The 13,329-nt window shown below is 48.1% G+C and overlaps 1 protein-coding gene across 2 annotated transcripts in view; it reads right to left on the reverse strand.

Moving 5' to 3' along the window:
* Positions 1-13,329, reverse strand: part of NUP188 (nucleoporin 188) — a 1,223,536-nt gene that overhangs the window by 967,177 nt on the left and 243,030 nt on the right. For both annotated transcript variants that reach the window (XM_085614037.1, XM_085614036.1), the window contains exon 12: positions 11,274-11,363. In XM_085614037.1, the coding sequence (XP_085470163.1) occupies positions 11,274-11,363 (90 nt within the window). The remainder of the gene's footprint in view (positions 1-11,273; positions 11,364-13,329) is intronic.

Genomic DNA, 13,329 nt, shown 5'->3' on the forward strand with positions numbered 1-13,329 from the left:
CGGAGGGGGACGTTACCAACCTGGAGGACCTACCCATCCCGGCCGAGTGGCACGTGGAGGGAGGCCCGTCCAGGGAGGAATTCTGCCAGGGCCAGAGGGAGTGCCCTACCCTTGAGGGGCTGAGGCGACAGGCCGAAGCCCAGGCAGCAGGGAACGTTGAAGGGAACTACAGTGTTTACTGGGAGGATGGCCTCCTCTACAGTGAACCCAAGGCACCCCTACATGGATCGTCACGAGCCTTGGTAGTTCCTCAACGTTATCGAGCCTTCCTTTTAGAGTTGGCTCACGAGATCCCCTTGGCAGGACACCTGGGGCAAGACAAGACCTTCGCCCGTCTTGTCCCACACTTTTATTGGCCTCAGATGAAAGTGTCGTCCGATACCTACTGCCGGACATGTGTGTCTTGCCAAGCCAGTGGGAAAACAGGGGTGAAGCTGAAAGCTCCCCTGGAACCACTTCCTGTCGTTAGCACCCCCTTTGAAAGGGTGGGCATCGACATTGTGGGTCCGTTAGATCCACCAACATCAGCTGGTCACAGGTTTATCCTGGTCCTGGTGGATCATGCCACACGGTACCCAGAGGCAATACCTCTGAGGACCATAACAGCACCTGTTGTGGCTAGGGCCCTGATGGGAATCTTTACCCGAGTGGGTTTTCCCAAGGAAGTTGTGTCCGACAGGGGGACCAACTTCATGTCAGCATATATGCGGGCAATGTGGAAGGAGTGTGGAGTGACCTACCGGTTCACAACTCCTTACCACCCCCAGACCAATGGTCTGGTGGAGAGGTTTAACAAAACCTTGAAAGGCATGATCAGAAGTCTGCCTGAAAGCCTGCGGAGGAAATGGGACGTCCTCCTACCCTGTTTACTCTTTTCATACAGGGAAGTGCCACAGAAGGGAGTGGGCTTCAGCCCCTTCGAGCTTCTGTATGGGCACCCTGTACGCGGACCTCTTAACCTGGTGAGAGACGGATGGGAAAGAACTCCCAGAAAGCTCCCCCAGGATGTGGTGAGCTACATGCTGGCCTTCCGGAGCCAAATGGCTAAGTTGTGGAAGCAAGCTTCTGACAACCTGGAAGCCAGCCAAGCAGTGATGAAGGCGTGGTATGACCACAATGCTCACCCGGTGGAGTTGGAGCCTGGCCAGAAGGTGTGGGTGATCGAACCCGGAGAGCTTAGTGCCCTCCAGGATCGCTGGTCAGGACCCTTTGAGGTGTTGGAGAAGAAGGGTAAGGCTACCTACTTGGTGGACCTGAAGACCCCTCGTCAGCCCCTGCGGGTGCTGCATGCCAACCGCCTCAAACCCCACCACGAGAGGCCCGAAGTCATCTTGATGATGGTGACTGACGGAGGAGAGGACGTGGAAAGCGAGCCTCTCCCTGATCTGTTTGCGTCTCAAGAGAAGGATGGGTCGGTGGAGGGAGTGATTCTCTCCCCATCTCTAACTCCTGAACAGCAGGAGGACTGTCGCCAGGTCCTGGGGCAGTACTCTTCGTTGTTCTCCCTTGTCCCGGGTAGGACTCACCTGTGCGTCCATGACGTGGACACAGGGGACAGCCCACCTGTGAAGTCCAAGATCTACCGGATGTCAGACAAGGTGAAGGCCAGCATTCATAGTGAAGTCACTAAGATGCTGGAGCTAGGAGTGATTGAACCTTCTAGCAGCCCCTGGTCTAGTCCGGTGGTGTTAGTACCGAAAGCTGCACCATCGGGTGCCCAACCAGAACTGAGGTTCTGTGTGGACTACCGGGGACTGAATTCAGTGACAAAAACTGACGCTCATCCGATCCCTAGGGCGGATGAATTGATTGACCGGCTGGGAGCTGCCCAATATCTAAGTACCTTTGACCTTACTTCAGGGTACTGGCAGATCTCTTTGACTGATGGAGCAAGGGAAAGGTCAGCCTTCTTCACGCCCAATGGCCACTACCAGTTCTGTGTGATGCCCTTTGGGCTCAAGAACGCACCTGCCACGTTTCAGCGCCTGGTAAACCAGATCCTCACCGGAATGGAGAGTTTCTCTGCTGCTTATCTGGATGACATAGCCGTCTTCAGTAACAGCTGGGAGGATCACTTGCGTCACCTGCAAGCTGTTCTCCAGGCCCTGAGACAAGCTGGATTGACGATCAAGGCCAGCAAGTGCCAGATCGGGCAGGGGTCGGTAGTGTACCTTGGACACTTGGTGGGTAGGGGAACGGTGCAACCCCTCCAGGCGAAGATCGAGGCCATCATGGCCTGGGAACCCCCCAAGACACAGACTGAGGTCCGAGCATTTTTGGGCCTCACGGGATACTATCGCCGCTTCGTGAAGGGGTACGGTACCATCGTAGCCCCTCTCACGGAGCTCACGTCCAAGAAACAACCTCGACGGGTAGTCTGGACGGAGGCTTGTCAGCAAGCCTTTGAGAAATTGAAGAAAGCCATGTGCGAGGCCCCGGTCTTAAGGGCCCCAGACTTTTCCAAGAAGTTCATTGTCCAGACAGATGCATCAGAACATGGCATTGGGGCAGTGTTATCGCAACTCAACGAAGAGGGTCTGGATCAACCCGTGGTCTTCCTATCCCGGAGACTACTTCCCAGGGAACAGAAGTGGAGTGCAATAGAGCGCGAAGCCTTTGCAGTGGTATGGGCTCTGAAGAAGTTGCGGCCATACCTGTTTGGATCGCACTTCCTCGTTCAGACCGACCACAGACCCCTTCGTTGGCTGATGCAAATGAAGGGGGAGAATCCCAAGTTGTTGAGGTGGTCTATTTCCCTACAGGGGATGGACTTTCAGGTGGAACATCGGCCTGGAGTGGACCACGCCAATGCAGACGGTCTCTCAAGGTATTTCCGCCTTAGTGATGAGAACTCCCAAGGGGTTGGGTAGCTCTCCCCACTTTCAGCTGGGGGGGACGCGTGTTAGACCTGTCAGCCCTTTGGGTGGTCCCTCCTCATCATTATTTATTTTGTCCCACTTTTGCCTCAAACCCTGTTTGAATTTTTCCTTTTTGGGAACCACCAGACTTTTTCGTGTTGCTACAGATTCAGGGAGCCATTTTATCTACCCCTGAAACTTCTGTCTGAGGGCCTGGAGCACAAAATGGTGGCCACCTGTGACATCACCAGCAACCACTGGAACCTACCAGCACCTTCCAGAACATTCCAGGAGCTTCCAGAACCCTGTGACCGTTGGAGGCGGTTTAGAATGTTGGGAGGATAAGAGAGGCAGTTGACAGTTGGAGCTGGCAGTTGGCACCTGACTGGTGAAGGGAGAGCAGCACAACAGTGAAGGAGGAAGGAGTGAAGCAGCAGGGGTGGAAACTTGTGCCTGGAGTGGGGTCCATAAACCCACCCTTGATACTAGTCCCTACTGATGGATCCCAGCCTATAGCCCTGTGTGGGAAGAAGACAGAAGAAACTTATCCTAAGGACCTGGACAGCAGGAACAGGCCTTAGAACCAAGAAAACAGCAAGATTCTGACCTGAGAACTGGTTTCCCTGGAGTCGGGCGTCGAGTAGCCTGAAGACCTGGAGCCCGAGGTGGAGAAGCGGCGCTGACTGAAGTAGCAGACGTCGTACCCGGAGCCGCCTGAGGTCGTGAGAGGGCGCCGACGGAGGTCGTGAGGAATACCAGAGGTCGAGGAGGAAGTGAACCGAGGTCGAGCGAGCGGCGTCATCGGAGGAGTGAAGTCCGCCCTCCGGAGTCGTCGGAGACCGAGGTAGAGGAGCACCGGAGGTCGGGAGTGAGGATCGCACACCGGAGCCGCCCGAAGTCGACATCGTGAAGAGACTGCCCGACGCCGTCGAATCGGAGGTCGAGATCGAACCGAGGCCACCGACATCGGACCGGAACCGCCTACCGGCGTCGTCAAAGAACTGACATTGTGCCGAGGCCGCCGAGACCGAACCGGAACCGCCTCACGGCGTCGACACGACTCCAGCGGCGTCGGAACATCAGAAAAAGGGCAGTAAGTGGAGTAGAGGGCACCTAAGGCCCTGTGGAGACCTGAGAGACTGCTCTAAGGGGCTAGGGAGGTGCTGAAACCAACCTGACTGTGCAAGGGGTGAACTGGGACTAACCTAGAGAGGTTGTGTGGAGAGAGAAAGCCAGGGCACTGGTATTCCCCCCTTTTGATCTACCTCAGCTTAGGCCTCAGCCTTGTCCCAGCCAGGGAGTAGCCCCCCACAAGCCTTCCACAACCCTACAAGCTGTGCCTGGGCCAAATCAGCCCTTAAGAAGTGAAGTGTCATCTGATCATATGAGTGTGCTGTATACTTGTAATTATTTATTGGGGATACTGTATTTATTGAATTTTTATCTATTTATTGCTGCACTATATTTATAGGTCCACAGGACTTGTTGGTGTACAATATTTATTGGTACAGTATTTATTGCCTCAAAGTATTTAATTGTCTGTATATATTGCACTTGTATTTATGCCCTGTTATTTATGATCACCCCTATTTATTTCATCAAACAGCCAATATTTATTTGACCTGCACTAATTGAAACTTGTATATTGTGATTGACCTATTTATTTTTCCAATCAGCAACTAAGAGAAAAAGATAAAGAAAGAATATTTTCATAATTTTTACGGTGTAGAGTCGTTTTTGGAACGGATGCACGCATGGTTATTGTATGGGTATATTGTATGCTTAGCACTGCGCCTGTTTCCTGACCACTCGAGCCAAGCTACCACAGTGTGTTCGGGGAGTCCACCACCACCCTGCGGAGTGGAGGTGGGCTGTTTCCAACATAAATGAACTTACAGGTCGCGCAGGCCTAGGTGGAAGACCCTGTCCTGATGCAGCGACAGAAGAGCCTCCTGAAGAGACAGATTGATCTGAGGATAAATGCTTGGGTTCAGGATTTCCAGGTAACACACACCCCAGGCACAATTTGGAGTTACTTAGATGGCCTGGGCACGGTCACGTCTGATCTTCTTCAGACTCAGGGCAGGAAAGGTAGCGACAAAAAGGCATACAGAAATCCTGTGCGCCACTATGCAAAACGTGTTTCCAATAGAGAACCTTCTAGGAACTGCAGCATGCACAAGTGTTGACATTGCAGGTTCACAGCAGTGGTGAGATCATCAAGCCAGGGTTCTCCCCATAGCGGGAAGTTGTCCTGCGCCACATCCCAGTGTACCTGCCATTTCCGACCAGTTAGTCAATGTCAACAGAGTTCATCCGCCTTGGCGTTCAAAAGTCCGGTCATAAACATTATGTTTTTCTCTTTTAGTGCCTGAATTGTCCTTTCTATAAATGCCATGTGCAAAAATTGATTGAGCAGAAGAGTATAATTAAAACAAGTACAGATTCTTTCCATGTTCTGCTCTTGCAAATATACTAATCATGTTTACAAGAATGCATTTCATCACTGCTGATCATTTCATTTTTAATCAGGATTATGAAATTGCAGTATATAAAAGTTTGAAGATTACAAATATAATTTTGTCGTCTCTTCAGAACAATAAATTCCATTTTAGTTAGCTTAGGTATGCAGGTGTGAATCCTCTTCAAAACTTAGAATAGGTTTTATTATTAGCTAATGTGCAAATAAGTGTTAGTTCTGTGCATTGTACTGGAATAACGCTGCAGTACTTTTTGCTGTTTACACTACTTAAACTTCATTACTGCCTTCAGGTTTATCTTCATTGTGGTTACAGTTCATATTTTGTGAACAAGGCTAGGGTTTTAGTTTAAAATACATATTTCAAAATTAATATCCTGTTTCTAGTGATCACTGATTGTGTTATTTATGAAAAAGGATTAAGTGTTTCACAAACGGTCCCTGTCACATCCAAAGGGACTGATCGTTACCTGAACCACTTCTGATAGACCATTGAGGTAGACCCTCTTAATGGATCCCCAAAACTGTGGGACCCCTATCACCACTGCAGTGTTATTGTTCTTTTGATTTGCTGAAGGGTATCCGATGCTGAGCCAAAGAGATATTCACTGGTAAAGGGCCCGCTTTTGACCATGTCTGCACTTGAATCCTGACACCACAGCCTAGCAGGTCTCCTCCGCGTGGTGCCAGCACACATCGACCTGCTCGCTGAATCAGCTGTATCCAATGGAAGTGTTAGGCAGGCGCTAGCTATAGCTTTCCCCTTTTGTACCACAGTTTTTGCTCAATTCTTGAATTGATCTGAGATGCCCTGCATCAGCTTCTTCATTTCTTCCCACTACTGACGACCATTGTGATTCAGGCGTGAGTTTGAGTCCAATATCCTCCACTGGTGGTAGCCACTCTCTCCGTCTTTTGCCCCACCATCTCAAACCTTTTAAATTCCTGTTCAGGTGGTAGACCAGTTGACTTTGGTGCATTTGCTCTCATCCTTGCTAGGGACACAATGATGGAATCTGCGACTGCATTAGCCTTAACATACAGGGGTCCTTGGAGGAAAGTTTGTATTTCTTCTCCACCCTTCGTGTCAGTGCTGTGCAGGAGGATGGCTCTCAACTTTTTCTTCCCCTGATCCAGGGGGAAGCATGGGAAGTTATTGTTAATTCTTTTGAGGGGGCATCAGGGTTTCTAGTAGGAAACAAGACTCCACCTTCTTTTCCAGGTGCACCACATACGTGGCTGCTGCTTTCGATGAACGCATTATGGACCACAATGTCATCAGAGGGTGAACGCATCAAGAGATAAAAGTTCAGGAAAATCAGTGCCCAGGTCTGGCCCGTCACCTTCTGTGGTTTTGAGAGGATCTCTCCCCATGCTGCTGCTCCTCCTTGTAGAAGCTTTCTTGCAAACTCATATTTGGGATTCAGAGCATAAAGCTTCTAATGAAAATAAAGTGTGTTTCTGATTTGAATGCAGGAACTCAATAATTACTAAGGACAGTGTTGATAATCTGTTGCCTGGAAATGTTTAAACGCTTATGAGGATTGTAGAAAAGGACCACCTGCTTTTATGGTTACCCCCACTTTTTGCCTTATGCTATGCTGTTACTGACTAGTCTGACGGTCCCCCGTGGGCTGAAGCATGTATTATGCCACCCATGGGAGAGCACTGAAACTGTAACTACAGGCCTGCCATTGCAGCCTGTGTAAGCTGGTGCTAGCACCACTTGCGACAGACATAGGTTTCCCATATCTGAGGTCACTGCACTTAAAATCTATAAGTCTCCCCTAAAGTAGGCCTTTCAATCCTGAAGGCAGGGTGCTTAGTTCTAAGTGTGAGGGTTTAGTATATTGGGGCAGGGTGGGGGCACTTGCCAGTGCCACATAGTCTGCGTGCAGGGCAAATTTGGTGCCCTCCATGCAGAGTCCAGTTCAAACCAGTTCAGGGAGTCGTCTCCCCCTCTGGCGCGAAACTGGACAAAAGACAGGAGAGTATTCTCCCCCTTGTCCAGCTCCTGCTTTGGGAGGGACCCCTGAATCGTCCCAACCCTTTACTTAAGGTACTTAATGGCTTATCTGTGGGTGGGTCCCTAGATTCGTCATGAGAAGATTCATTTGAAGACACCACTTCTTCGACCGTCAAGGCACTCTGGACTTTGCTGAACTTCACTCTGGGCATCTAGGCTGCAACTGGGAAGACTCCTGCTGCTCCTGATCTCATCGCCCTGCTTGTCTGCGCCTGTGCTCCATACAGGAAACTTCCAAGACATGTGGGCATTCAAGACAACTGAAGGAATCTCCCTTGAAGTGAAGGAGTCACTTCCCTGCATCTGCAGGTACCGCAACTAAGCCGACTGGTCTGCTTACCCTGGTCTCCCACTGACCCCGGTAAGGCTCAGCAACACAGGTGGTGGTGGTGGTTCTTCACATCCCTCACGAGGCCAGCCCTCTCCTCTCACCAAGTTTCAGGCCAGTATCCCCCGCGGAGCCACAGAAACTGAACCCCTGTGCAGCAGCAAGTCGCAGCGGTGCTTCCTTCCTCCAAAATCTTCGGGCTCCAAGTAGCCCCCATCTCAAGCATGTCCAGTGACCAAGATCCTCAACCTCACCGCAACTCTTGCATCGTGGGCTTGCATCTTTGGTGAGATGCTCGAGGTCCTTTCGCGACTCCAGTGCCTCTGGCCTGTGGGTCCACCTGAGGGTCATCTTTGAATTCCGCAGGCTCCCCTGATTGCTTGGGGTCTGCCCTGACTCCCCTGCTTGTGGTGAGTCAACTGGACCTTGCTGGTCCGGACACTGTACAGTCTTCACTTTCCACTTTGGTTGCAGTTGCAAAGGCTAGCTGGTGCTCTCGATGGACACCAAACCCTCAACTCTCTATATCCGACGTGGGACAGCTCGTGCACGGCTTCTGGTCTTCCACAGCGTCCCCTGAAAGAGGGTTCCTGTTGATCGTCCTCCGCATAGTATGGGTAATTTTCCTGGTTGGTGTCCAAGCGCTGCATACCTGAGCGTCTGTCCGAAAAGGAATAATCACCTTCCAAGTACACAGAAGGGTCCTCTGTTTGATCACCTTCTTCAGATTCCTGGCACTTTACTCTCAGGTGAGAGGGGCTGTAAGGCCAAAAGGACTTTCATCCTACGATTCCTAAAAATCCAGGAGGTGAAAAGGAGGCAGAGGAGATATCTTGTAACAATGATTTGGAGACTGGCATGTCCATTTTTCTCAGCGACGTGGTCGTCCACGGGATCGTTATCAGAGACTGCTCCGGCGGCGTGGAAATATCAGTCGACGGGGCAAAGACGCTCGTCGACAGTGCAGCACCCAACTGAACCGTCGACAGCGAATCTCTCGACGACAAACTCCTTACCAAAGCCGGCGACATCACAACTTCCGTCTTCGTCGACGAGACAGCCGTCATCGTCTTGACCGTTGATGTCGCTGACAAAACCATCGATGGAGTCTCCTTTTTGATAGTCGTAGGCAGAGAATGCCTCGTCGACTAGCCCGACGACAGGCGGATATTCTGTGAGGGAGAATGTGGTGCAGAAGGAGGAAAAGAACCAGATCTTTTTTGGTCCTAAGACAAGCCAGGTTGATCTTTTTTTCACACTTTTTTCCACCGAAGACTCCTTGCTTTGAGATCTTTGTTTCTTTGGATCACTCTGACCAGAAGAAGGATCCTCTTCCTTCCTTTTCTTAGAGGAGTTAGGGCGGCCTCTACTCACTCGCGGAGTCAGATTCCCTCACAGATTTTCTCTTTTGAAGCCCAATGAGAAGTCTTCCCACACGATCTTTGAGGGTTTTTGATTAAAAAGTCCGGCAGTGCTTACAGTCTTCAGGTTTGAGATCTGGTTAACGGCAGATTAAGCACTCTTTATGAGGGTCTTCTGAGAAAAGCCTGGACTTTCCACAAGTCTTGCAGGGCCTAAACAGCCCTTTTTTAGACTTTGACATTCTGCAGTAAATACAGCAATAATGGAGTGAACTCACTTTCTAGCAGCACCTCAGTTGAAGAGAAGGTTGAGGAAAATGAACTGCTAGCTGAAAGTTGAAAAGTTCAATGTAGCAACACTAACAGAGCAGAGCTGAGGGAGCCTCCCTAACCCAGGACGTGCTGTAAGAAATCTGAGGTATGGTGGCCCTGCAGTGGATAGATACTCAGAGGTCTGCGATGTGATTGGCTGGATTTTGGATGTTCTTTAATCAGGCTAACTGGTTACTAAATACAATTGATTCTCAAGGGAGTTTGTCCTTAGAGCTTTTTTTACTGCTATTTTACTGTTACCGTGGTACTCCAACCATGACGACGGGGAAGATACAAGCATGTGTATCTATAAAAGATACAATACTGGAGAATAACTATCGCAGTCGATTACACAAACATTGGCTTGGTAATGTACTCAAAGTATAATGATGAATGGGATTCAAATATCTATTACATGTCGATGAGACAAGCATTAGTTTGGTAATGGTACTCAAAGTGAGTGAAATTCAAATATCTATTACATGAGGTTGATGAGAAACATTGGTTTGGTATTCAAAGTATATTTATTATACGCTAATGATTACACAAACATTTGTATTCTCGATTTTCCTAGGTGCATCTTGTGGAACTTTATATAATAGTTACTCTGAGAATAGTGACCACGCACATGGATGGACACATCACCAAGGGTCAAGACTAGAGAAAAGATAATTTCAGTTCCAAGCACAAAATGGTGAATTACCGGAAAACATGTGCAGCCAGAAAAGATTCATGCTGCAAAAACAAGATGACTCAATAGTTAAGATGGTTAGGATTTCGAGCGAAGTTGAAAAACAGGAAAGAAATAGGTTCGGGAAAAACAGTGCGTCTAACTCCCATACTAGTTGGAAAAAAGAACAAACTGTATGGCAACTGCCAGTACAAAACCTCAAGGGTTGTGAAGCTTATGGAGTCCTAAAAAGATAGGATGGCCTACTCAAGCTTCTTCAATGTAAGCTTTTGCGTTGTGCTTTTCCTCAATATTATACAGGAACTCATCATTTTATACTGTAGATGCTACAATGATGTTTTGTGACTGGGATTTTTGGAGCTTGGCAGTCTAAATTTCAGAAACATTTTGCCTTTTAAAGACACCGGAAGATTGCTTCTCATCATATGGACAGTTGCACCGTATGTATGAAAATATGGTCAAATATATTGATATAAAGTGTTTTAGGGTCAACTCACACAGAGGGTAAAAATTTTAACATTTACGACTATCAAGGAAGATCTTATGAGGGAGAAAAGAGAAAACTGCTATGAGTGAAGGATAAAAAAGTGAGAAATAGCAGGAAGGACGGACAAAGTAAGGGAAAAAGGTAAAAAAGCAAGAGGGAAAGGGGGCAGAAGGAAGAGGTAAGAGACAACAGAGTGAGGTGAGGAACAGAGGGTGGAAAGGATAACCAGTGAAAACAATCACAGGAATGTTCAAAGATGGGAGGAAGTGAGGGACAAAAGACAGCAAAATGAGTACTGTAGAAAAGAGAATTAGATAAGGTAAAGAACATGGTAGGAGAATAGAAGATAACAGAACAGAGAGGGGAAATGGCAGAAACCATGAGTAGGAGAGTATGGACAGTGAGAAAGGAAATGGACATGAAGACTTAAGGGGATAAACATTTTGGTGAACTAGCCAATCCTGTGTGCCAGACACCACCCCCACCCCCACCCCCCTCCCAGTAGAGGACATCATTCCATCCGAACGCTGGCACATATAATATATTGTTGGAATTAATAAAGGAACTCAGTAAGTGCTGTTACACTAATCTAGTGATAACAGTACAGACTGGTTTCTGTTGGCATAGCAGTATTGGTCACTGCTAACACCATCTGGCCTAACTCCTGGCACAATGATGGAGTGGAAGATGCTAGCACTGATGAACGGTGGTACAAATAGCTCCAGTCTCACCTGCTGTTTGCCCAGTGTGTGTTCTTCCAGTGAGGTCAGAACAAATGAGAGGAGTCCATAGATGCATAGGCAGACCGTGCTGGCAGTGTACTGCAAAAGAAAATGAGAAAAAAAGCTCCAGCTAGTATTTGCTCGGGTACAAAATCATCCCCCGTCCACCCCACAGTGGTTGAGGAAATGAACACATTTTTACAGGAAGACTTGGTAAAGGAGGGAGTGCAGTACATACAGTGGTGGGTGATTACCCTGCAGAGCGGTCAGTGAGGAGGGCAGCTGAAGAGCACGGAGCTCCTAGAAAGGACTGCTACTGCCAAGACAACCTCTCAACCAAACGTTTGCATCAGTTGCTTCAAAGAAACATGCAGAAAAGCACAACTCTCAGCAAACTGCAAAGGTCGCATCGTTTGGATTTGGAAGGCAATGTTACTTATCTGTAAATCTAGGTATCCTTCATATGTAGTCTCTCTGAGTCCACAAACAGTATCTCCTCACATACGCAGGATCCTCAAAGCCACTAAAGTGACTAAACTGAAAACATGCCTTTAGGGCTGTCACTGCGATCTCGTGGGATAGCGTTAAACATGCCAACTACACATGACAAAATAATTCCTTTTGCCAGCACAAAACTATTCTTTTTTAATATTAATAAGCCACTTACGGCAGGCCCCGTTAGCCCACCAGGAGTGTGCTTAGTATTAAAAAAAGGCATAAAATTGCTGTTTTCACTATAGCAAGGCCCGTGGCCCCTTTAGCCAACATGGTATTTCATTAGCCACCGTGCTAGGGGGTAAATTCCATTTAAGACCACCAAAGATATTACTCCAAAGTATCAAATTAATTGTTACATTAAACCTGAATCATTGCAGAGACTGGATTTAATGTAACTTCTAGTAGAAAGGTGACTTTAGAAAAGCACCTACTTGTTGCCCAAACATCTGGCAGCCTTTCTTGTCTATCTGCAGCAGTTGTCACCCGAGACAACATGCTATGCCAATGTTAGGAAGTGTGCAGGTCTCCCAGGAACAGGGAATAAGAAGTGCTGCTGGAATGGGGATTGACTTCCTTCAGCAGAATGACTATAGGCAGAGGCCACAAATAGCTCCACTTCAGAAAGGCGACCATATCAGTGAAGCAAATGGCTATCACACCTCAACAGGCGGGCTCCTTTTTGAAAGCAGGCTGGCATTTCCTCAAGATGTAAGAAACTCGTTCCAGAACCGGCTTTCCAGGAGGAGTGGCTCAATATGCTCGGAACACCCCAGGGGTGTGCTGAGAGCGCCCAACACGGGAGATGAGAAGGGGGACAGTGTAGACGGAGGACCTAAAATGAGAGCCGGTCCAGCCTTAGCAAGTCAGACAGACCGTACGGACGATGAAAGGGATATCATGAACACAACTCACTGTAAGAAAGATCCTTTTTAGTAGTAGATATAGAACAATTGACAAATCTTACAGGAACTTAAAACCAGGCGGCGCAGCGGGTCCAAATGGGATCCCCAACGCACTTTTCATACGTAACAATGTATTGGGCCCATTATTTCGCACCACTTTTTAATGAGCTATATCATACTAATCGCATCGCAGATTCCTGGAAAGGCAGCATTTTCCAAACAATTTTTAAAAGCGGAAATCCCACAATACCAACCAACTATAGGCTCAAAGCACGAATAGACAGAGGCAAAGCTCTACGCATCCAGTTTACTTGAGCATCTTAAATCATGGATAGAAGACAACAAGCTTTTAACTTGAATCCAAACAGGATTTAGGGCTGGCATGGGGATGCTAATGAATCTAACAGCGCTATCACTTCTAGCAGCAAAAGCCACAAACAGGAAAACTCAGCCTTTTGCCAGCTTTGTAGACCTTAAGTCTGCATTTGATCGAGTGCCTCGGGGCGCTTATGGCAAAAATGGACAAATGGGGCATCTGAAATAGCCTATTGAGGACAATTATAAAGCTATATACAGGAACTTGGCTAAGGTTACAATTGGAGATAGCACTTATGCGACAAATAAAATGAACACCAAAAATGGATTAAAACAGGGGTGCATTCTAG

Source organism: Triturus cristatus, chromosome 1_2 (genome assembly GCF_964204655.1).
Source record: "Triturus cristatus chromosome 1_2, aTriCri1.1, whole genome shotgun sequence".
NCBI lineage: Eukaryota > Metazoa > Chordata > Amphibia > Caudata > Salamandridae > Triturus > Triturus cristatus.